The sequence below is a fragment of the Tiliqua scincoides genome, chromosome 5 (assembly GCF_035046505.1).
Source record: "Tiliqua scincoides isolate rTilSci1 chromosome 5, rTilSci1.hap2, whole genome shotgun sequence".
NCBI lineage: Eukaryota > Metazoa > Chordata > Lepidosauria > Squamata > Scincidae > Tiliqua > Tiliqua scincoides.
The window spans coordinates 113,304,497-113,329,968 of NC_089825.1; the positions used below are offsets into that span (position 1 = coordinate 113,304,497).

Sequence of the window (25,472 nt, forward strand, 5' to 3'; positions counted from 1 at the left end):
CTTTACCTGTGGGGATAAATGCCTCGTGGATAACTGAAACCGTGGATACAAGCGAATGCCCATCCCCACAGTCCAAGTGGAGCTCAGGGTGCTGGTTCTAATTTTTAGGGCCCTCCATGATTTGGGTCCAGGCTATCTGAATGACTGCCTCCTTCCATACATTCCAGGCAGCCCTCTTAAGTCACCTGAGGGGGCTCCTCTACAACTGCTGCTTCTGTCCAAAGTGACAGGGGTGGCAGCTCAGGGTCAATCCTTCTCTGTAGTGGCGCCACAATTATGAAATTCCCTTCCAAGGGAATTGAGAACTACTCTCTCCCTCATAGCTATTCACTGAGGGCTCTAAACGTACCTGTTTCATCTGGAATTTGGTTGCTGAGTAAGATATTGGCCCTCTGCAGTTCTGAAATACTGCTGTGACTTGACTACCTCCCTGGACTTATTTGTTCCCCCAATGCCTAAATGATATGTGCTAGGTCTTGCTTTGTTTTTATGTTTTACTGTTTAATGTTAAAGTTAATGTTTTAAATGCTTTTTACCTGTTATTATATGCTGTTTAAATGCTTTTTACCTGTTATGATACTTTGTACTTTATTATGGAGCTTTGTAAGCTTATTATGGAGCTTTGTAAACTGCCTTGGGCATTTGCTTTGGCATAGGATAGGCAGGATATAAATTTCTCAAATAAATAGAGGCACCACAGCTATGGAATTCCTTACCCGGGAAACTGAGAACTACCCCCTCCCTCCTGGCTTTCTGGCAAAGGATCAAAACATGTTTTTTTTTTTTTTGGTCTTAAGTTTGTGTGATATGTCATATGTCTGCTCCCTGTTCCTGTGTAGCAATGCTTTGGATCTATTAGTTCATTCCTCCTTTGGTTGTAATGCCATATTTTTTTTTAAAATATTGTTTTATATATTGTATACTTGATTCTAAAATTGTAAGCCACCTTGGGCATGTGCTCCAGCACAGGAAAGACAGGGTATAAATCTTTTTTAAAAAAAAATATAATAAATAAATTCATGATAATTTCATCAAAAAATAATTGGTCAGTTATATGGGAGTCTTATAATTTGCATATTGCTTTCTTATATACTACAGTGCATTATATCACTGTAATTTATTATACTAAAATTCTAACAAATATCTAAACCAGCATTTCTCAAACTTTGAGGGAGCTTTACTCCCTCAGTAAGTTCTTGCTGGGGAGGGGCTAGGGCAGCGACACGATCCCCAGGACCGTGTCGCTAAGGGGGGTGACGGGGGGTGCTTGTGACTTACTTGGAATGCTATAGGGCTGCATCTGGCTGCAGGAGGTGCGGGGAGCCTTGCACAGCCCTCCGCAGTGCTCCCTAAGGCTTAGAATCTACAATAGAAGCAGGCACAAAGCACTCCCATTTTGCAGGAGGTGCTTTGCACCCGCTTCTGTTGAAGCTGTTGAAGATTGAGCTGTAAATTGATCTCACTTCCGTATAATTTGCCCTTTCAGATTCAGATTAGGCCTTAGTATTAAAATGTAACATTTGGGGGAAAAGATACAGCCAAGTAGTCCTGCACCCGAAACTAAAATAGAGAAGATCTCCACAGCTACCATGTATTTCCCTTTGGTGCTCAGGTACGTGGGAACAAAACAGACCCAGACACTGCAAAACACCAACATGCTGAAAGTGATAAATTTAGCTTCATTGAAGCTATCGGGGAGGTTCCTGGCTAGGAAAGCTACAACAAAGCTGACAATGGCTAACAGGCCCATGTAGCCCAGGACACAGTAAAACATGGTGACCGATCCTTCATCACACTGAAGGACAATTTCTCCACTTTGGGAGTGCAAGTCTATATCGGGAAAGGGAGGATTTGTCCATAACCAGACAGCACAGATTCCAAGCTGAACAAGGGAACAGGCCAGGATAATGGAGTTGGCTACTCTCTTCCTCAGCCATTTCCTCATCTTGCTTCCTGGCTGGGTAGCCTTGAAAGCCGCAACCACAGTGACGGTTTTGGCCAGCACAGAAGAAACAGCCACAGAGAAGATGAGACCAAAGGTGGTTTGCCGGAGAAGGCAGGTGACTTTGCTGGGCTGTCCAATGAAGAGCAAGGAGCAGAGGAAGCAGAGCAAGAGGGAGAGGAGGAGAACGTAAGTGACATCTCTGTTGTTTGCCTTGACGACTGGAGTGTCTTGATGCTTAACAAAGATTGTCAGTACCAATGCTGTGATGAGAGAGAAAGAAAGGGAACTGGAAGCTGAAACAATTCCTAATGGTTCTTTATAGGAGAGGAAGTGGATAACTTTGGGAAAGCATTGATCCCGTCCTTGGTTGCTATACTGATCATCAGGACATTTGTTACAATGATCCCCATCTAGAAAACAAAATGGAAATAGAAATTCCACAATTATGAATTATACAGCAATGCCAAAGGTATTTATAACCTTAATGAAACTGCAGTGTTGTAACAGTAATTTTGCAGGCAAAATAGAAAGAAAAAGAGACAATTATTGATTCATGTTTGAATGCTGAGAATTTTTCCTTTCAAATATTGCTCATGATCATTTTCAGGATTTGTTTGTGCTAGCAGTGCTGAATTATAACTGTTTGCCCAAGAGTTGCCTTTACTGGGGAATGTACCCTGGTGGCAACTGGATTCTGCATGGAACCACTTTTTTTTAAGCCCGGACTCCCGAATGTGCTTCTTCAAGGAGTTGATCGGAAGTCAGATTTGTTCTCTTTGCCCAACAAAAGGTATATCTGAATGATTTTGACAGTCAAAAGAGTCAAACACCTTGGACTGGGTAAAATCATAGAAAGAAAAAAAAGATATCCCATTTCTGAATGCAATTTGATGATTCTTACTATTTATGTTACAAATATTGCATTGTAAATTTGCTATTCTGTGGTTTTACACTTTTTAAGAGATGTAATTCATTAGCATAATCGTCTTAAATCTGGCCAATCACTAAAGGCAGTGGTTTCTAATATGTGTGCCACTGTGCCAAGGGGTGCCGTGAGGTCTCTTCTCCCCAACTCACTAGGCCTAGATTGTGCAAAAGGTCTTGTGTTTGCATGAAAATAGTGTGAGAGCTCATAAGATCTCATGCTGTTCTCATGAAATTTTGCATGACGGTGTCACTGCGACAGGGCAAAGGGTGCCACAGAATTGGTAAGTTTGGGAATTTCTGGCTAAAGAGATTAAGCCAGTGTTTCTCAAACTATGGGTTGGGACCCACTAGGTGTGTCACAAGCCAATTTCATTTCAGGCATTTCAATGTGTGTTTTATTTTTAATATATTAGACTTGTTGCTACCATGGTATGTGACTGCATTTGGGGAAATGTTACAGATCTGTACTTTTAACAGGCTGCTATGTATATGCTTTTAACATTGACAGTCAATGGGGTTTACTCCTGGGTAAGTGTGGATAGGATTGCAGTCTTAGAAGTTTGGGGAATGTTTTTAAACAGATCAGCAATTGGTTGGCAGGGTTGGGAGGGTTTTAAATAAATTTTTTATTGTAAATTTTTTAATTTACTTAACTAATTTGATTTGATTTTGTCATAAGAGGGTGCTAAAAACATTTCCTGCTTGATGATATCACTTCTGGTGGGTCCTAAGAGATCATTCTATAAAGTGGGTCCAGGTGTTAAAAACGTTTGAGAACCATTGGATTAAGTAATACTCATATTGCCCACCTGTCTGGTTAGAAATCGTCCCTTCCGGACATGGAGCACAATCATAGCAGCAGATGGGATCCCCCTCTCGAACTCTCCTGCTGTATCCAGTGTGGCAGCTGTCAGAGCAGACAGAAATGGGCACAGTCTGAACAGAAATAGAATTAGGAAGGGTTAGTATAACTGGTTATTTTTTGTGTGTGCAGCTTGGCTATAGCTGCTGCGGTGCAGATTATCTGCACTGTATAACCCCCTTATTTTTACCTTTTCCTCAGATAAGTCCTTTATTTTTATGACTGGGTTGAGCTTCCCCAATTTATTTACTCATTTTTTTAAATGTAGTGGGGGTCCTGGAGGAGGTCGGGGGGGGGCAAAAACCCTGTACCTGTGGGGTCTGTGGGGGCAGCGCCACTGCACCAGCCATGCCACTGCTGCCACCTCTGCTCACCCTCCAGAGCCCTTCAGAGGACCAGGGAGGTTTTGTGCTGCATCCGTGGGTGCTCCGAAAGCCTTCCAAGGCCTCCAGAGGGCCGATAAGCAGTTCTTCCAGTTCTTGTTGGAAAACTGGAAGTGTTGTTTAACAGCCCTCTGGAGGCCTCAGAAGGCTTTTGCAGTGCCTGTGGACATAGCTCAAGGCTCCATAACATGGAAAGAAGTCTCTTATCAGGGGGAGGGCGTCATGTCATGTTGCAGTACTGTGCCCCGGGGCAACACAGGAGCCAAGTCCTCAAGTGTTTAAATGATTTCGATCCCACCTTTTCCTCCAAATAAACAGAGTTCTCCATGTGACACATAAAATGTTCCTGGCCGGGGGTGGAGGCACAAAATGCTAAGATTTTCAGGCATTGGAACACCTGTGTAAAGTGGCCCTCTTATCCTCAGCGCCACTTGCAGCTGCAAAAGCAAAGCAACCTTGTGTGATCACTAAGTTTGTATGAGAAGGAAAAAAAATACGAGACAATTAAAATAACTCACTTGTTGGAACCAGCTGTTCCATGTAATTGCATCATCTTCGGTGAGCAAATCTTGGCCTGCTGGAGCCTGGGGGTCAATCTTTCCAATTTTCACTTGAGTAAAGGACCCATTGGGGAAGACAATGCAGTTCACAAGGTCATACCCGGTGGCAGACTCTTGGTTCTCATTAAAATAGACCTCATCCCCAGCACTGTTGTTAAACCTGATAGTTCTCAAAACATGGTGAAGCTGGAATACGAGAAAATACTTCAAAGTAACCAGATGCTTGTATTCCCCCCCCCCCAATACATCTATTAGAGCTCTTGCAATATTATGTGCCAATGAATGTATTATCTCGCTACCAGCTAGCCTAGACTCTTTATTACCTACAGGAATAAGTAGGGCTGTTCTGGAGCAGTGGCTAGACTATTTCTAGAGTTTATCTAGAGCAGGGGTGGGCAAACCCCTTGGGCTCCCCAAATCTGACCTGCAGGGTATCCACAGTCTCCAATGAGCCCTGTCGGAGACTGTGGGAGCCCACGCTGGCCCGCTACTGCTGGTCGCACGTCCAGATGCAAGCTGCGGGTCAAGTTAGAGCAAGGCTTTTTATAGTCTCCATGCGTTTTCTGCTTTTCCCTGGGCGTTATTTATTTATTTTTTTAAAACCCCATTGCCTCTGAACAACTTATGTCTCCATGTGTTCCTGGCTTGGTCTGGATGTTGTCACTGTGCAAGAGGTGCATGTGTCAAACAGTTCATAGTTCTCATGTGGTTCTACATGCTTGTATTACACTTCTCATGTGTATTATAAATAAACTCAGTAAAATTCATTCATTCAGAATGAATGTCAGAGAGACAATGTGGTCCTCTTGCCAAAATGTTTACCCGCCCCTGCTGTACACAATAAATATGTCATAATATATATTTGACACTATGGGTTATAGAAAAAATCACTGAGAATCACTATGTTGGAGGACATGTATAGCACCTAATCTGACCGGTTCATGCAAATAATTCAACCATAGCTTACCTGCCATGGCTGCACCTCTTGCAAATCCAGGCGTTCTCTTTTTCTCACCTTTCTGTATCTGGCGCTAGATGAGTACATTTTAGCTAAAGCACGTGCCACCACTTGAATTGCATTGTAGGTACTATAGCTCTGGCCAGACATGCTCAATTCAAACACAGCACCTGGGAGCAACTCCAACAGCTTTTCTCCTCTGCACTTTCTCTCATTATCCAAGTCACTTACATCCGAATAATAAGTTCTGCACTGAAAGACTTTTCTATAAAACTCCCACATGAAACCATTAGTATGCCCAGGATTCAAAGTCCGAAGAAAATCTCGGAACCCCGGCACATCCTTGGTGTGGCTTGTGAAAGACAAAGCACCATGGAAGGGTCGTAGAAACCAGAGGCCTTGAGAATCCACTGCAGTGAAATCCCACTGGACAGTCATGATCCAGACTTTCCCTATAAGAGCCATTTGTCCAGCTTTGTGACTGATATCCATCCATACAGTTAAAGCCATGAGGACGCGGGAATCTCCATATACAACCACAACATTGGCCTCACTCTTATAGAAAGTACTGTTCAGTGTTTCAATTTGCTTCCATATGTTTTCTTGAATGTCTGATATCGTTGTCATTGTCCTTTCAGTGAAAGCAACACAAAGGTCATGCTCAGTGAGCAATGCCATAAGAGTCTGCACAAACCTTTCTCCATTATCATCATCTGGGGCAATCAGGCCAATCCACTTCCATGTGAAATGCTGGAGTAAGTGGACGATTCCTTGATATTGTGAGGCTTCACTTGAGACCATGCCGTAAAAGAAAGGGAACTGGGATTTACCACTCAGCCCTGGATCAAATGAGCCATAACTGAGCTAGAGGGAAACAAATGGCAGGAGTCAGTTGGAGATTTTCATCTTCACTCTTCCCAGAAATAATTATGCCTCCCCTATCTTGAGAATCTTAAGGTCAAGCTCCACAAGAAACTGATGATCCATTCTGAGATCCCTCATCTCTCTGGGTTGTGTTCTAAGCAAGAAGGTGGCATTTTGGCTTGTTGCACAAGCATGTGTGGAATCACAACAACAAAAAATTTGGGTGACATCTTTTGCAAAGTGTTGCCCAAGCACAAAGTCAAGGCAAGCTTCAATTTGGATTTCTGCATGTGAGACTTTTGCGCAATCTCTTCCATATTTGCAAGTCTTCTGATGTGTGAAGAATGATAATTTAGCTGCCCCCTGCTCCCCAATCCCCACCCTGATCTTCCCCCTAACTGATCCTGCCACAACCATACCTGCTTCAGTGGGTGCCTGAGATCCACTGATAGGCACATGGACCCCTCCGACTCTTTGAGTTGGCAGCTTTGAAGAACGTAATTGTAGTGCACATTTTATGCTGCCATAACAGAACTAATGACAATTGATCACGAGATTTGCTTCAATAGGCCCAGCATAGGACTGGGCCATAAGAGTGTTTAATGCTCTCATGGGTTCTGCCTTCTGTGGGTCAACATAGAAAAATGTCTGAAAACAGAAGTGAGTATCAAGATGCAGCCAAAGGTTAACTTCCTCTGGCAAAAGGAGCTTTCTTAGGGAGGAGTTATCTTCCTTCCAAGGAAACTCCTTACTCTGGAGAAAGGGAATCTTTGGCCACATCTCAAGAGAATTTTCGATATCCCCATGGAGGCACAACTCTCCATGCCAAGGTAATAATCTTGACACAGACATAACTGAAATGAATCAAGTTTAAAAATTTAAAAAATGGAAATACAGGTGGAACCTCAGTATCCAATGATTTGGTATCCACTGATTTGACTCACCAGTGATACAGAGATCCTCCTCTAAATGCCTTATAACAAGGAAAAAAGCATCAAAACCCTATTTCCTTCTTTCACACTGTTATATAATTTCTTTCCATTAGATTCCATTATTCACCGCATCTAGTGGCTGAATGTGGTATAGCTTCTATACCAATGAATTCTGGGGTGATATTGGAGGGTCAAGAAACCTGGAAAGGGGTCTTTAACCTATTTTTCCACTGCTTTGGTATCCACTGGGTGTTCCAGAACAGAAACCCAGTGGATAACAAGGCGTGACCTGTAGTTATGAACAGAGAAATATTTCCCTGAACTTTTCATGAAAAGCTTTGTAAGTTTTCATTTTTTAAATCCACCCTCAATCAATATGAGCTAAACAAAATTGTTTTTAAAAAGTAGTCCTAGATGACATTAACATCAATCCAATCCAGAATTTAGTTTTAAGTCACCTGGAGGGCAGTGTACTGTCCAGTCTCCTGAAACCATCTACCTGCCCCCCTCTGGTCCCTGAGGGAGGTGTGGTCCTTAACACTATTTCCTTCCTGCCCTTTTTCCACACCACTCTTTTTCCGACACCCACCAAAGGAGAAGTATGTGTTCTGCCAGGACTCCTTGCCTGCGAGGCCATCCTTATCAGCCTTCCACAGCCTTCCTAGTGACACTGCCTCTGATCAATCAGAAGATGCATGTAAGCAGTTATGAACTGTGAGTAAAGTATTTCTTAACCAAGCCTCTGCCTCCTATGTAAGTTCTGTTGATTGCAACTAACCCTGGTGGGGGGATATTTTACCATAGGAAAGGGGTGTTTTTGCTGATTGCTTTGCTTTCCCCGCTCCCTTCCAACAAGTATTCCTACCTGTGGTACTTTGTAGATACTGACAAGGTTTGATATATGGATGGAGGTTTCAGTGTCAACTCCCCCAACAAGGGCCAACAGTTTCCTCTTATCTGTGTCACAGTTGTAATTGGTTTTTATGATTGCTCCTGTAGCAAGCAACTGTAGTGTGCTGAAATACGTAATCCTTTTCATGTAGGAGTTGTTGGTTATGCGAAAACCCAGAGTGACATTGGGTAAAATTTCAGGATTATTGTTGATTTCAGTAACAGCAAACTGCAGGGCCATGACATGCTGAAAGTTCTTTGGTAAGATCCTGAAATGGGAATTGCATGAAGAGTTGTAAGATTTCATCAGAAAGGTAAACTCACCTGCTTACAGGAAAAAAGGGGGATGTGCAAATCTTTGTTTATCTTTCTTCTAAGCAAGAAAACCTGATATAACTAGAATGAGGAGATTGAATTTTCCCAGACACCTGTAATTCCAGTTTGTTAACACCTGTGCTGAATTACTCTATATCAGTGGTTCTCAAATGTTTAGTACCGGGACCCACTTTTTAGCATGGGAATCTGTCAGGACCCACCAGAAGTGATGCCATGACTGGAAGTGACATCATCAAGCAGGAACATTTTTTGCACTACTAGGCTGCAATCCTACCCACACTTACCCAGGAATAAGTCCCATTTACTATCATTGTTAAAAGCATATAAACAAGAGCCTGTTAAAAGAATAGATCTGTAACATTTCCCCAGATGCAGTCACATACTATGGTAGCATCTAATCTACTATATTAAAATATTGAAATGAATGGGGACCCACCTGAAATTGGCTTGCAACTCACCTAGTGGGTCCCGACCCACAGTTTGAGAAACACTGCTCTATATCTTTGAGCAGGCCTCATCACTGTTGTACTAACAATAAAAAATAAGACCTTTTCATAATAAATGAATGAATGAATGGCTTTCTTGCATTTAATTAGAAAGGGATTATTCAAATGGGGAATCCTAATTATTTTTAATGGAATCTGCTCTTTCTGGGATATACGTTTCCCAGAAATAATATAATTCATGACATGACTATGACCAGGATCTGCTCAGTCCTACAGCGCCATCCTTCCTTGCTGATGGAATCACAGGCATGCAACCCATGCCAGGCTGCAATATGTCCTTTGGCCATAATGAAGAATTGCCCCAGAAGCCTCTACGTCAGCCAGAGCATTGTGAAAGCAGTATGTTGTGAGCCTTGGCTGGACCAACCCCAATGCTGGGGATGATTCCCCCAACCAGCATCTCAAGCATGCCAGCACTGGTGCAAGCAGGAGCTTAGGCAAGCCTGGAGAAGTATCCCCTAGTCCAGTATGTCAAACTCATTTCATACAGAGGCTGAAGTTAGCATTCATCATGCCTGCTGAGAACCAGAAATGACATCAACAAGCAGATGATGGCCAGAAATAAGCACTTCGTTTTCACATAGATACTCATTAGCTACAAATGAGAGAAGAGAAAATGTGCAAATGTTGTTTGCACTTTCAAGCTATGAGAAAGCCCAATTAAGCTATGAGAGCCCAATTATAATGGGGGCCAGATAAATTGCTTCTGTGGTCCAGATTTGGACAGTGGGCCTTTTATTTGTGATTTGACCGGCCTGCCCTAGCCAGTAGCAATAGCCGTAGCCCAGCACTACAAGGACAGGCCCTGGGAGACAGGAAAGGCTGGCAGAAGTTGGGGCAGTCTGAGGGACACACTGAAGCCCTGGAGAGGAAGATACAAGTAAGACTAGTGATGGGGGAGTTTTGGCACTTCTGCATTGGTGGAGGAGAGAGCTGGATAGGACTGCTGGGCTGTTAATCCATTATACAATATGTCACTTAGCTTGGATGAGGAAGAGCAGTTTCCCTAAGGTTTTTCCAACAAGTAGTACTTCACAGTATGGGATGGGCCTTGGCTAGAGTGCCATGGCGATCATGGAACAGTGGTCCTGTCCCATTGGAAGTTGAGATGGCTGAGATGTGGATAAACACCTGCTCGGCCCTAGAAAAGAGGCTCAGTTTGGGGAAGGATGGTGTTGAACAAACTCCTAAATATGGGGCAAGCTGCCCACTCCTGTGCACAGCTGCCCTTTCCAGTGGACGTACTTGAGAAAAAGGTCACAATAGGAAAGGTGATACTTCTAGATCAGAAGTTGACATCAAAAGTGGTAGAATGGAATGTAACAAAAAAAATACCTTAAATTTGCTTAGGAATATGGTTTCTAGTATTGATCATATATGTGGATTCAGGGCATTCTCAGTAGGAACTGGCAGGGTAAAATTGTACTTTGTAATAAAATGTGAACAAATTTGTATTTCTCTGAATGCTTTAATGCTCTTTAAATTCATTTTAGTGTGAGAATTTCAAAAAAGGTTGCTATTTTTGGCACTGCATCCATAGTTACTCTACTCCAAAATGTAGGCAGAAGTATGATACAATGTATGTTACAATGTACAGGATATAGGATTAATAAAAACACAAATTTTAAGATAACTGAAAACGTTTTGATGATACAAAAAACCGTCAGATTTCCATTTTAATCAGTACCTCTGAATTGTAGAAGAAACATTAAAAATTAAACATGAACTTTTTTGTGTTACACAGTATTATTTATTTTATGTATGTTTCTAGAAATAAAACGTAGGATGGTAGAGTGTGATCTTATTGAGCTTAAGTACGTTTCACAGAAAAGAAGATGGTATGTCTATGTGTATATGTATGGTGTGTATATGCATAAGAACATAAGAACAGCGCCACTGGATCAGGCCAAAGGCCCATCTAGTCCAGCTTCCTGTATCTCACAGCGGCCCACCAAATGCCCCAGGGAGCACACCAGATACAAGAGACCTCATCCTGGTGCCCTCCCCTACATCTGGCATTCTGACTTAACTTAACCCATTCCTAAAATCAGGAGGTTGCGCATACACATCATGGCTTGTACTCCATAATGGATTTTTCCTCCAGAAACTTGTCCAATCCCCTTTTAAAGGCGTCTAGGCTAGATGCCATCACCACATCCTGTGGCAAGGAGTTCCACAGACCGACCACACGCTGAGTAAAGAAATATTTTCTTTTGTCTGTCCTAACCCGCCCAACACTCAATTTTAGTGAATGTCCCCTGGTTCTGGTATTATGTGAGAGTGTAAAGAGCATCTCCCTATCCACTCTATCCATTCCCTGCATAATTTTGTATGTCTCAATCATGTCCCCCCTCAAGCGTCTCTTTTCTAGGCTGAAGAGGCCCAAACACCGCAGCCTTTCCTCATAAGGAAGGTGCCCCAGCCCCGTAATCATCTTAGTCGCTCTCTTTTGCACCTTTTCCATTTCCACTATGTCTTTTTTGAGATGCGGCGACCAGAACTGGACACAATACTCCAGGTGTGGCCTTACCATCGATTTGTACAACGGCATTATAATACTAGCCGTTTTGTTCTCAATACCCTTCCTAATGATCCCAAGCATAGAATTGGCCTTCTTCACTGCCGCCATACATTGGGTCGACACTTTCATCGACCTGTCCACCACCACCCCAAGATGTCTCTCCTGATCTGCCACAGACAGCTCAGAACCCATCAGCCTATATCTAAAGTTTTGATTTTTTGCCCCAATGTGCATGACTTTACACTTACTGACATTGAAGCGCATCTGCCATTTTGCTGCCCATTCTGCCAGTCTGGAGAGATCCTTCTGGAGCTCCTCACAATCACTTCTGGTCTTTACCACTCGGAAAAGTTTGGTGTCGTCTGCAAACTTAGCCACTTCACTGCTCAACCCTGTCTCCAGGTCATTTATGAAGAGGTTGAAAAGCACCGGTCCCAGGACAGATCCTTGGGGCACACCGCTTTTCACCTCTCTCCATTGTGAAAATTGCCCATTGACACCCACTCTCTGCTTCCTGGCCTCCAACCAGTTCTCAATCCACGAGAGGACCTGTCCTCTAATTCCCTGATTGTGGAGTTTTTTCAGTAGCCTTTGGTGAGGGACCGTGTCAAATGCCTTCTGAAAGTCCAGATATATAATGTCCATGGGTTCTCCCGCATCCACATGCCTGTTGACCTTTTCAAAGAATTCTATAAGGTTCGTGAGGCAAGACTTACCCTTACAGAAGCCATGCTGACTCTCCCTCAACAAGGCCTGTTCGTCTATGTGTTTTGAGATCCTATCTTTGATGAGGCATTCCACCATCTTACCCAGTATGGATGTTAGGCTGACCGGCCTATAGTTTCCCGGGTCCCCCCTCTTTCCCTTTTTAAAAATAGGCATGACATTTGCTATCCTCCAATCTTCTGGCACCGTGGCCGTTTTGAGGGGCCGTTTATGTGTGAAGATGGCTGTGTTTGCACCATGGCAATGTACAGTTACACCAGTGGGACAGAACCAAAAGCACTTTGCATCATTCATGGAACAAATAAATGCTTACCGCATCATGGATAATTCAAACTCAACGGGAGACTTCCGAAAGGGTTGCGAGTCAAAGGAGATCGAATGCAGAGAAAAAATACCACCGATGACATAATCCCCTGCCTCCTTAAATTCACGGAGCACAAGTTCTGTTTTGGAAGCACAGTTAGGTGTAAGACTCCGTTGAACGGTGTGAGGTGCGAGAAGTAGTAGCAAGAGCAGGAAGGTGCTCATTTCATGCGCAAACAGGGATCCTAGCAAGTGGCAGCCATCCTCCCATTTGTTTGCCTTCTGCAAAGAATTTCACTGGCCTGCAGCACCCAGATCATAAGTCAGAAGTCCTGGCTCTGTCCCAAATTGCACTTTTAGGGAAGTGTCACACATGGAGGTGGACTAATGGCCCTCTTTACTCTAACGTCTCTGGACTGTATCCGTATCTCAGTCACATGGCCTTCCGGTTCATGAAATTGTTATTAAGTGACTGAAAGTTCCTTCCACACACAAAGTTGCTCATGTACTACCTCCACAAGCATAGTTTTTCACTTCTAACATTCAAAATGTTAGACAGGCTGCATCTTTCCTGTAACTTGTAGGAGGCTTGTCCCTGAATGAGCAACAGCTTCTTTCTAGAAGCAAATGGCTTATAGCAATTTTGTGGAATGCTTTTAAAAACAATGGATCATGTTTTGCAGATAACCTCTGTGTATCCCTGCAACCTGGGCAAGGACAGTAAACCACAGTGATTTAATTAATTGCAGGGGTGATAATTACCTCCCCATGGTTTCAAAGAGACAGGTGTGTTTGCATGTGTGTACATGCAAGACCTAAAGTACATTGCCCCATGATGTGTTTGTGTGATAGGTCAAAGGTCATCTACTATGTGCTCATGCACTTATCATGCAAATGAGGAGGGGGCTTGAAGCATATTAGCTCTTCCCATGTTCTCATGTTTTTGCACAGGACATAAAGCAAGATTTGAGATGAATTCCTCTTGAGTTCCATCTTAAGAGTTGGACTTTAGAGATAAGCCTGTCATGACTGGTGATGGCCAAGTGATCCCTGATCACTTTGAATTTGATGAAAAGTGATTCAGTTTGTTCTTGTCTAGATAAAGTGGCTCGCTCCTATTGTTGCCTTCTCTGCAGTTAGTTTCTAAGAAAGGATTGCTTGTGTTACAAAATGCTCTACTACAGCGGTTCCCAATCTTATTGGTACCACAACAAGCCTCCATGGTGGGTTGCGATGCTCTCAGTGGTGCCTGGGAGGCCTATTCAGGATTGCCCCGAGCTGGCAACCCACTCTACTGGCCTCCAAAGGCCCCAAAATGGCCTGCAGAAGCCATTTTTGAAGGCAAACTGGAGGTTTTGGGAGCTTGTGTGGGCCATTCGGAGGCCCATGGAGGCCAGTAGAGAGGGTCATCAGCCTGGTGTGACCCAGACAAACCCTGCAGGGTCACAAATGCCTCTGGAATGGCTCCTATTTGGAGTTATTTGGATGCAAGTGTGAACAAGAGGACCCACCTCACATGAGCTTGTGAGGTTGACAGAACAGTGTGTTGCGACACACAGTTTGGGAAAGGCTGCTCTACTGAATTACTTCATATAATTTCTTTTCTTAAAGAACTGATCTCTGGTGTTCATTTGTGGCCTCAACAAAATAATGTACATTTTAGGGGCAAAAATACAAAGGAGCAGTCCTGCACTGGATGCCAAAATGGAGAAGATCTCCACAGCCACCACATATTTGCCTTTTGTACTCAGATAGCTTGGGAAAAAGGACACCCACACGCTACAAAAGACCAACATGCTGAAGGTGATGAACTTGGCTTCATTGAAAGTGTCAGGCAGCTTCCTGGCTAAGAAGGCTATGGTGAAGCTGATGACGGCCTGAAAGCCCATGTAGCCCAAAACAAGGTAAAACATGGTGTCTGAGCCCTCATTACATACCATTATGATATGCCTAGGTAGAGAGAACATGTCAAGGTGTGGGAATGGGGGAGAAGTGCACAGCCAGATTGCACTGAGTCCAACTTGAACAATAAAAACAACAAAGATAATGGAAGTAGATAGTCTTTTCCCAACCCATTTCCTCATTTTGTTTCCTGGGTTTGTGGCTGTGAAGGCAAGAACTACAGTGATGGTTTTACCCAACACACAAGATAGAGCAAGAGAAAAGGCATTTCCAAAAGCAGGCTGTCGAAGAAGGCAGGTCATCTTGCAAGGTTGTCCGATGAACAGGAAGGAGCCAAGGAAGCAGAGCAAAAGGGAGATGAACAGAAGGTAAGTAAAATCCCGATTGTTGGCTCTGACGATGGGAGTGTCTCGATGTGTGATAAAAGTTACAAGCACGAAGCCTGTGAGCAGAATGAAAGCAAGTGCAGTGGAGCCCAAACTGAGACCTAAAATTCCATCATATGCTAGGTAGGTGATGCCTTTAGGAATACAGTGGCTTTGATCTTTGACAGGATACTTATCTACAGTGCATTTGTCACATTGATAAGCATCTGAAAAAAAGGAGACAATTTTAGAAGATCGGTGACATTTTTAACCCACTGGTGACCCAATCCTACCTGTGTGATATGCCAGGGGACCATGAGGCATGGCTGATATGCCAGCCTCTTCACCTGTCTGTGGTGTGCTGCTACCAGTATAAGGCCTATTGGTCCGCACATCAGCAGCAGTCCTTCACATACATGTCAGTTTTTGCTAGTCGACTCACTGAGATTTCCCTTTCTGTACCAGGAATGGTGCTACTCAGAGGCATTAATACATGAAAAATAATGTCAAATAGAAATTTGAAAGAATGCCAATGAGAAGGGTAACCCCCTTTTTTATTCAACGTCCCCATATATTTCCTGAAGCTCCTGAGTCACCTACCTGTATAATTTGACACAGTCCCTTCAGGGCACTGCAGACAGTCATAGCAGCAGGATGGTTCTCCTCCACGAGCTTTCCTGTGGTATCCAGGTCGACATCTCTCACAGCATGCAGAATGTGGCAACTTCTAACCATAATGTGAAGCAAATGCAGTTTAACTTTATTGAATGTATCTGTGCATTTAAACACATCATACCCTATGTTGATTGTACTTTGGTCAAATGTATTCTGGTCATTGTCATCCCTGGATATTCACATCTAGTTTTTGTGTGTGTGCCCCCCCTTTTTTGGCATCCCACTAAAACTGGGCAACAAACAAAATATAACTGGGCAGCAACCCCCATTTTATATATGCTAAGCTTCTTATCCCAGCCCTAACCCTACCTAAAAATAAAAAAACACATCAAATATAAATATACTTATATTGGGACACAAACGTTCAGGGTACAAAAACAACAGACACAAATGTCCAATAACAGCATGCATTTGACTGGGACATAGTTATCCAGGATACAATGGCCCTGTCATTTAAAATGATATACAGGTACAACCGTTTATACACGGATTTTTTATTTGCGAATTTATCTCAGGGGGCAATTTAGCTCGGGAGGGGCAATTCAAAGTCACACACACCTATGCCTCCTTTGCCCCGTGCTGGTGTCTCGCTCCGTTTCAAGGTACAGAAACATTGCAAAAAAGCTGTGCATTGCATAGCCACAGAAGTAGCCCTGGAGACATGGAAGAGGCTCTGGAAGATTGTGCGCCTTGCACAGGAACAGTAAGACTCCTTGGAGCCCCTGAGCCATCAAAGAGGCAAGCGCAGAAGACTCCGAAAAAATCAGTGAGAATCTTGTGGGGAGAGGGGAAGCCAAGGGAGAAACCCCTGTAGCCAGAAGTGGTGCAGCAAAGAGAATTGCTCTCCCTCCCTCCCTCCCTCACACACACACACACACACACACACAGTAGTAACTGAGGGGGAATTGCTTTAAAAAAAACCCACATTTTCCAGGCACCCTCCACCAAATTCCCCCCTCCTTCAGACTAAGATGCTGCAGGCTCTCTGTGCTCTAGCCTACATAAGCAAAACAGCCCAGCAAGCAAGTCTTCCCAGCAATCCCAAGCATTGGATTTTGGCTACAATCCTCTCCACACTTTCCAGGGAGTAAGCCCCATTGACTAGAATGGGACTTACTTCTGAGTAGAAATGGGCTCTGAGGCTTCAATTTGTGTAAAATCACGTGTTTCTGGTTGATTTGGCAAAACGTGGATTTCCCCAAACGTGGAAGATCAGGGAATGAAACCCCCACACATAAAAAAGTTCCACCTGTACAAACATAAATGGAAAAGAAATATCTACAGTTGCTCTAGGAATCTTATTGGAGGGCTGCTGTACAGTTATTTGGGGCAATGTCTTCCACTTAGCCCATGGAATCTTGCAAGAAAAATTTCATTTCAAAATTTCTCTTTCTGCCCTCATTCTTATGGTGCCCGTCTTAAGCTTTTTCTGCCCATTGTTATATATACGCAACAGGGACCAACTGTGTACACCTGTGGGCTGGGCAGAATTGAGATAAAACTAGATGACACGACAGAATGGTTAGGAAGCAATTCTTCCTAACTATGACCTCTTATGGTTTTGCCTTCAAAACAGACAGCCCAGCCATGTGCAGATTTTCCAAATCCCTGTAGCAGAATATATGTAGATTCTTCTGGTCCTGTAAACTAGCCTCACTCCACTGCAGATGTAACAGAATTAGCCAACCCCCATCCTTGGAGTGTTCAATGTTTGTCTGAAATGACAAACGTATTATGCTGTACCCAGGTATACAACATATATCTAGGAACATCTTCATCTGAGTTCAGGTGCATGAATCGATGCACCTGATTTACAAAACTACAATCTATGTGCACTGTATACAGACTGCACCTACAATGAATGGAATGTGAGTAATGGTTTCTAGGTGCAAGCTAAGGATTATTTTCACAGGACATAATTTGTTGTTGGCATCCTTCAGTCTCAGAAGACTATGGTATTGCGCTCTGAATAGTGGTTCTGGAACAGTGTCCTCTTCAGTGCCCAAAGCCTGGATAAAGTAGATATGGAGGATAGACAGTTACCCATGCAGCAAATCCCCCCTCTCCACGTTGCTGAAATGGTCCAACGGAAAGGCAGAGGCCAATACAGTTGGTTCCAGCGGCGTCGCAGGGGTTGCCAGAACGTGACTGTGTACAGCCATGATCTGCCTCAGGGACTCCGGCTCCGGATTTTGCCTCGAGGTTGACTCCTGAAGCCTTTTCCATAATTGAATGTAGCCCCAAGGCAGTGGAGGTTTTGGATCAGAGTTTTCCTTCTCTCAGATGAGCTGCCTTCCCAGGCTGACGAGTCCCATCTACCCGGTGGCTGTTTAGTCACCTCTTACGACAAGTACAGCCAAACTGAGGGCTTATTCTTATCCCCCAGCCCCCAGGGGTTCAGGACATAATACAGTGTAACATAAGACTAACTCAAGACTGGGGTACAAAAATAGGCAGGTACATTTCAGCTCAGATTCTGCTTCAGTATTTTGGGGTGTTGACACATTGATCTCTGCTGATAGCCAGACTGTGGGCAGAATCCTAACCAGGTCTACTCAGAAGTAAGACCTATTTTGTTCAATGGGGCTTACTCTAAGGAAAGTGTTGTTAGGATTGCAGCCTTAGGTAAGCAGCAATAAGTTGGCAAGGACCAAAGAATGTGGTACCTGTGATCTAAGTTGCAGGTTAAGCCAATAATCATATACCAGAATTAGGGCACTTCTGTACAGGCATCCCCCCCTTACCGGCAAGAGTCCTGTTCCTGAACCCAACATGGATACAGGAGATGCACCGAGGATATTGAAAGGGGGGGCCGAATGGGGGTGCCCGTATCCTTGGATACGTGAAACCATGGATATGGGATCTGCTGATACACCCTCCCCCCGTATATTATTTGGAGTTTGCACCCTCAACTTTTATTATATTCATCAGAATCTTTTCAACAGAGCCAGTTGCTGACGATACAAGTTAGTAACTTCATACGTGTGAGATGCCTTGGCAGTGATATTGGAAAAGTGGTTATCAGAGTCAGAGGTGTGAAAGAAAAAAAAGTACTTAGGGAATCGGAATCTGGATCGCTCACCTTGTTGAATTTGTCAGGCCAGATAATGGCATCTCCCTTCATAGTGAAGCTTTGGTTCAAGGAAGCCTGGGAATCTATTTTTCCAACTCTCAGTTGGCCGAAGGACTTGTTTGGGAAAGCAACCAAGTTCAGAATGTCATATCCACTGTTGAATTCCATGTTTTCATTGAAAAAGATCTCATGCCCAGCATTGTTGTTAAAATGGACTTTTCTCAAAAATGGGTGAAGCTAGATGGGAAGATCACACTTCAGGATTTCCACAGCCAGGGCAAAGGCTTGCAGGCATGGAATGATTTTTCACACCCTAAGATTTCCAGTCCCTTTTGCATTTTTTAACCAAGATAAATTCATGCTACAATACACTTTTCCAGAGAAACAAAATATCCTGTTACAGAATTTCCTCTCTAAGCACTGAAAATAAATTCTCCATGTTCCTGACTTCAGTTCTTTGCACATTTTCACACTTACACACACACACCAGTGATATATGGTGTGGGGTGTCAGGTGAGGCAGAACTGCCTGTTGGAGTCCACAGAAAATCACTGCAGCCCCCTCTACAACGGTGTGGATTCTCCACCCACTTTCTCCTAAGTAAGCAGTTGGAGAGCTTGTGCCATCATAGGAGAAAATGTAATGATTATCAGTAGACTCTGACAGGGCGGTTCTACATCAGCTTCCACCCCACACCAAACATCCCTCTCTCTCTCACCCACATTCAGAAAGTCCAAGCACTTGCATCTCTTATACTTCACTATCAGCCCAATCCTAACCCACCCAGGATTGGGGAGGCCAACTGGCCTGTCCCACATCCAGAGTAGCGTTGGGGCTGCCTGCAGCTCAGCCTGGGGCAAGGGGAATACATTCCCCTTACCCCAGGTAATACTGCAGCAGCCCCATTGGGGCTACTGTGATCTGCACCACCCAAAGAGGTGGCACAGATCCGAGCAACCCACAGCTGCTCCAGGTCACCCAGGACTTTGGATTCAGTAAAGTGCCGAATCCAGGCCCCACCTCCTGCTCATCCACGACCCACACACAGGCCCGCCAGCCCTCCACCCACTCTGGAATGCCTCCTTCCCGCCTGCCCTCCCCAAGCCCCCATGCCAGCCTGACTCAGCCAGTGCTAACCTACCTTTCCTCCAGCACAATGGCGCTGGAGGCAGCCCTCAGTGACTGGCACAAGTCCGTGTGCCAGCCCAAGGGCTGCTTTGGATTGTGCCATATGTTCTTTAAGGAAATTGTTGCACCTTCTGGTAAAATGAGAATTCAATATGCAGTATACTACAGTGAGCAAAATGACAGAAAATACCAAATGGCTGATAGACATTCAGGAGTAACATTCAACAACTCAGCAGAACTGATCTGTGCTACCCAGCAATGAGAAAAATACCAGTCTGGAAGAGCCAAGTTAGAGTGAAATTGAAAGTTTAAACACCACAACTTGGTCCCAATCCAGATTAGCACTTTACCCATCTGCTATTTACTTTACTCATTTGTTATTTATTTTACTTACTCACAGAAGCCCCAATGGTACAATGAACATGACTTTTACTGTTACCTCCCATGACTGCATGGTCTGAAGTTCCCAACTAGGGGTTTCTTTCAACATTTGCAGCCAGGATGATTGAATGGCATGTAAGGCATGTGCCAAGGCATAGACTGCATTATAGATACTGTAGCTCTGGTCAACCATGCTCATTTCAAACAGAGTCCTAGGAAGAGTCTCTAACTTTTCCTTCCCTGTACAGCGTTGAAAGTAAAGTAATTTCCTGAAAGAATTTTGTTCCCTACACTTAAATGCATCAGACCAGAAGTTGTTCATAAACTCGGAGTCTTCATGCTGGTAAGGGTTGTATCTTTGAAGAAAGTCCTCAAATCCTGGCACATTCCTTTTATGAGTCGCTATGGACAGGGAGCCATGGAAGGATTTGCCATCTATTTCACCCATAAATGCCTTTGAAGTTATATCCCATCGAGGAGTTGTGATCCAAACCTTCCCCAGTAGTATTATAGTTTCATAAAAATGTAGCGCCATTTGGAAACCATGCATATAATTTCCATCCCCATATACAACAATCACACTGGCTTTCGTCTTAATAAGAAATGACATCATTTCCCATTTAGTAAACAAATGGTGTACCGATGAAATTAAGCCGTGGAGAGAGAATAACGGCATCTTTTCTGTGAATGCGACACAGATGCCATTCCAGCTGAAAAATGGATTTCAAGCTTTGTTCAAACTCTTCTCCACTATCGTCATTGGAAACAATTAGGCCAATCCAAGTCCACTGGAAATATCTTAAGATCCTCACTATTCCTTCACTCTGAGAAGCTTCATTTGGGGCCATTTGGTACAAAAAAGGGAATTGAACCTTGTCTCTCAGTCTTTGGTGAAGTGAGCCATAACCAAACTGAATGGGGTGGGAGGAGGAACAGGACTTCATTCATTACAGAAAGATACAACAACCCTTGCTAAAAATCAGAGCTCTTCAGTTATGGATCCAAAACTAAGGAAACTTCTCCACAAAGAGCTTAGAAGATATGTCTCTTTGCTGAGCTTCTTTTGCCAAACTGTGGCTAAGTAGGGGCCCAATCCTATGCTTCCCTAGCACTCGGGGCTACAGCAGTGCCGAAATGGCTACCACTGTATCCTATCATGCCAGGGAAGTAGCCGCAGGTCTCCTCAGGGTAAGGGAACAAACATTCCCTTACCCTGTGTTGACCTATGGCAGTCCCAATGGATCTACTTAGATCTGCACTCACCCTTGAGTGGGCACAGAACTGAGGAGAAACATGTTGGGTTTGCCAGCTCAGAATGGATCATTGGATTTGGTGGCAGAGTCTGCCATCATCTCCACCCCCCTTCCAGGCCTCCACCCAAGGACCTCCATCCCTCTGCCCCATTCCGCCCCCTCCCCACCTCCAAATGCCCCAAATAAGCTCATCGCTGGCTGGTAGTGCATCAGTGCTATCTGGTCATCTTCTCTGCACTGAGACCCTGAGCTGACTGGTGCTGGCCTCAGCACCAGCCTGGTATTCTTACTGCTAGCATGCCATATCACAATCTTTGCAATAACTGGAGCCAGTGGTGAATATAGAGCGTGCAGGGATAGCCCAATAGGATTGAGCTATAAGTCTTAACTTTGGCCACTGTTGAACATTCAGTGTTCTACAGCCCAATCTGACCCAAATGCCCCTTCCTGCCAATGCAGTTGCATCAATAAAGTGTTACCGTACTGGGGGGGGGGATCCAGAGTCTTCCTTGAAGTGATGGGCCTTTTGTTCCCTTAGACTGCAGCAAGACTCTGCTACCCCAATGGATCTCCATGGATCTGTGCCAGTTCTTTTTATGGTAGGAATCCAAGGAGAGTAAGGGTGAAGGAAGGAGTCAAGGAAGAGTTAGGATCTTGCACATGCTGATGCTGCTGGGAACCACTGGGAATCATCCCTTCCCCCAGAGCTATCCTTTGAGAATCTTTACCTACACTTTTCTGAATAGCCTACATCACTCCATTCAACTCACTGAAATGAAAGAGAATTAAAAATGGTTAACTGAAAACTCTGTTAGGCTATGATTCCTACTCCCATCAGTCCTATGCAAAAGAAAGCAGGAAGGGAGTTCCCAAGATACGGTCTGGATATAGTTAAACACAGAGCTGCAATGTTGTGCTTTGCATGGCGTATGACCTGGTCATGTACTAAACATGAAGCCAATACTCAGCAATCCTAAATATCTCTTTGAGAGTGCATTTCAGCATGTCTCATTCTAGACTCAGGAGGAGTCAGATTGGAAGAGTAAATGATGCTGGAACATAGTCCAAAAGAATATGAACCCTATAGTACCTATAGAACCCTATAGTGATTTTCAACCAGTGTGCTGCGGCACATTGATGTGCCACAAATGGTCCTCAGGTGTGTCACAGAAGTTTGATGGATCATTTATTAGAGGAGGTAATTCATTAGTGGGACCATTGGGGATGTGATCTCCCCTACCAGCAGCATGGTGTGACTGGTACAAAAAAAAAATGATGGTGTGACATGACAATTTTAGTGCCTTATCAGTGTGCTGTGAGATGAAAAAGGCTGAAAATCACTGCTATAGTAGAATACTCCAACAGGAAAACCTGAATAACTGCACAACCCTATGCATGTCTACTCAGAAGTAAGTTCCACTGAGATCAATTGAACTCACTCTCAGGAAAGTGTGCATAGGATTGCAGCCCAAGAGAGTTTTGCATAGTCTATGTCATCATGTAACACTATCTTGTGTGTGTGTGTGTGTGTGTGTGTGTGTGTGTGTGTGTGTGTGTGAGAGACAGAGAATATTGTAGTTTGTGGAAACTGTGTATCAATGGTAAATTGGTGATGCTTCTTCCCACAAACCCCTACCTGTGGAATCTTGTAGAGATCGAGCATGGTAGCTGTCTGGATAGAAGCTTCAGAATTGAGTCCTCCAATGACTACTGACGTACTGGGTTCCTTTCCACAATTGAAATTGGGAAAGCTGTCTTTTTCCATTGTCAGGAGGGACAGAAGGACATCACAGCTTAATCTGGCTTGGAAGGCATTATCATAGATGTGGAAGCCCAGAGTGACATTGGGCATGAGACTTGGATCCCTGTTGATTTCCTCTACAGCAAATAGCAAAGCCAAGGCATGCTGGTAATTCTTTATCTCTGACCTACATGAAAATAAATCGTTTTCAATTGCTTGCTTACATTAGTAGCCATTCTGTCCTGTCCCATCCTGCCCCCCCCCACACTCCCCCAGTTCGCAAAGCACAGGGAGAGTTGCAAATTTAAAGTTTTTTGGGGGAAATGTTGAAGAACAAGGAAGTTTAGGTGCTGCCAGAAGGAAGAGTAAGATGGTCTCTCATGTTATCTTCCACAAGTACAATATGTTCCAGCCTTAACATTTTCATATGAAGTTCCACATACATTCTTCTCCCAAAAACCTTTTTTGGCGTAGAAATGCATGACTTGTTCTGTGCGCAATGAGCACTGATAGTCATTCATCATCCTTCATTGGACCCAAATGTTATGAACCCATCCTTCATTGGATTTTATTGGTCCTTCATTGGACCCAAATGTTTCTGTGCAAGTCCTCTCTTCCATTGTCACTGTCGCAGGAATTATTTGTGAAAGTGTGCATGGCTTGACCACAGTCAGGACTAAAGTTATGACATTAAGGCTGCAATCCTAACTACACTTTCTTGAGAGTAAGCCTCATTGAACAAAATAGGACTTACTTCTGAGTAGACCTGGTTAGGATTGGGCCCTAAGGGCCCAATCCTATCCAACTTTCCAGCACCAGTGCAGCTCCAATGCAGCCCCAAGGTAAGGGAAGAAATGTTCCCTTACATAAAGGAGGCCTCTGTGACTGCCTTCCCACGTTAGGATGCAGCGCATACCCCATTGGCTGCACCAGCAGTGGAAAATTGGGTTGGATTGAGATCTAAGTTTGGTTCTGAAATGCTGATGCTTATGCTATGATGATCAACCTCCTACATACATACAAACTTACCTGACTCTATATAGACCAGGATTGGGGGGTCTGAAGGACACTTGTAGATCTGTAACAATTTGTACAGACAAAACTGCACCAATGACATGGTCTCCTGGCTTCAAGTAATCATGTGAATATCTGTCAGTTGTTGCTTCACAAACTTCGTCTGATGTTTCACTGATGGCCTGGGGTAGCAGTAGAAATAACAGCAGGAGCAGCATTTTAGGTCTCTGCAATCTGTTTCTGCCATGAAGCTTTCATGCACACCCCAAGCAACTACAGTAATTGATAAGGCATAATCTGTTAGACTGAACACAGTCATCATATTATAGATTATTCAAGACTGGTAATGGCAGAGCCCAGCAATGCCAGCATTTATCAGAAACATCACTGTTTATGCCATTTCATGATTACGTTCTACAACTGATGAATCTGTTTTTTGTTTATAATCCTGGAAACTTGCTTCTCAGAATCCTTGGGGAGGGGGATTTGCATGGCAGAGAATTAATCATATAACTGTTAATTATAGGGGAGATAATTGCCACTCTCTCTCTCTTTGCCTCTTTCTCAGATACTCTGTGTTGTAGAGCAGATGCAGGAAGATTTTGTGTAGTAACTTCGGTTAAGGCCTTTCTACTCATTGGAAGGTGTGAGGACAAGCATCCTGTGTCTGGCTAGCCAGATGTTCAATAGTGCCCAAACTACAAATTCTTGAATTTGAGAGCTCTACCTTTGTCCCTGATATTTTATACTCAGAAAATATTCCACCTCTACAAATGGAGGCCCCACTTGGTCTCTTGTGAAAGTAGTGCAAACATGCATTTGGGTCATCCTTTTCAAAGCCTGCTGTGCAAAAGCAACTTTAAGAAGCACAAGAAAGTGATTTTATTAGTTTTTCTCCATTACTCAGTCTACTATTCAGAACTTAATAAACCATAAATATGCACCTCTTCAGTCTTGGAGGTGAAGTGAAATCCCACCAGAGCATCATATGCAAGGTGTACCACCACCAGCCCTTGAATATTTTGGTTTGTCCTGTTCCATGCCCATTCCAGCTTCATTACATGATTTGATGACCACTTTACCAAATCTCCAGAATGGGATATGAGATCAAGGAGAGCATAGGAGAGAAAGAGTTCAAGTAGATGTGAGTTTTATATCAACCATATTCTCACTATGACTATGAATAATTGCTTATTTGATAGCATTAACATAAATTACCATTTAGA

At 43.7% G+C, this 25,472-nt stretch overlaps 1 protein-coding gene across 1 annotated transcript; it reads right to left on the bottom strand.

The window, feature by feature from the left end:
- Positions 1–1,459: 1,459 nt before the first annotated feature.
- Positions 1,460–24,464, bottom strand: LOC136653212 (vomeronasal type-2 receptor 26-like). The gene is made up of 10 exons (XM_066630120.1): positions 24,262–24,464; positions 23,128–23,419; positions 18,739–18,966; positions 15,582–15,708; positions 12,725–12,854; positions 8,297–8,591; positions 5,645–6,499; positions 4,636–4,863; positions 3,682–3,808; positions 1,460–2,355 (listed from the first exon to the last, which is right to left on the bottom strand). Exons 1-10 carry the CDS (start codon positions 24,462–24,464, stop codon positions 1,460–1,462), a joined length of 3,381 nt encoding a protein of 1,126 aa, XP_066486217.1.
- Positions 24,465–25,472: the final 1,008 nt, after the last annotated feature.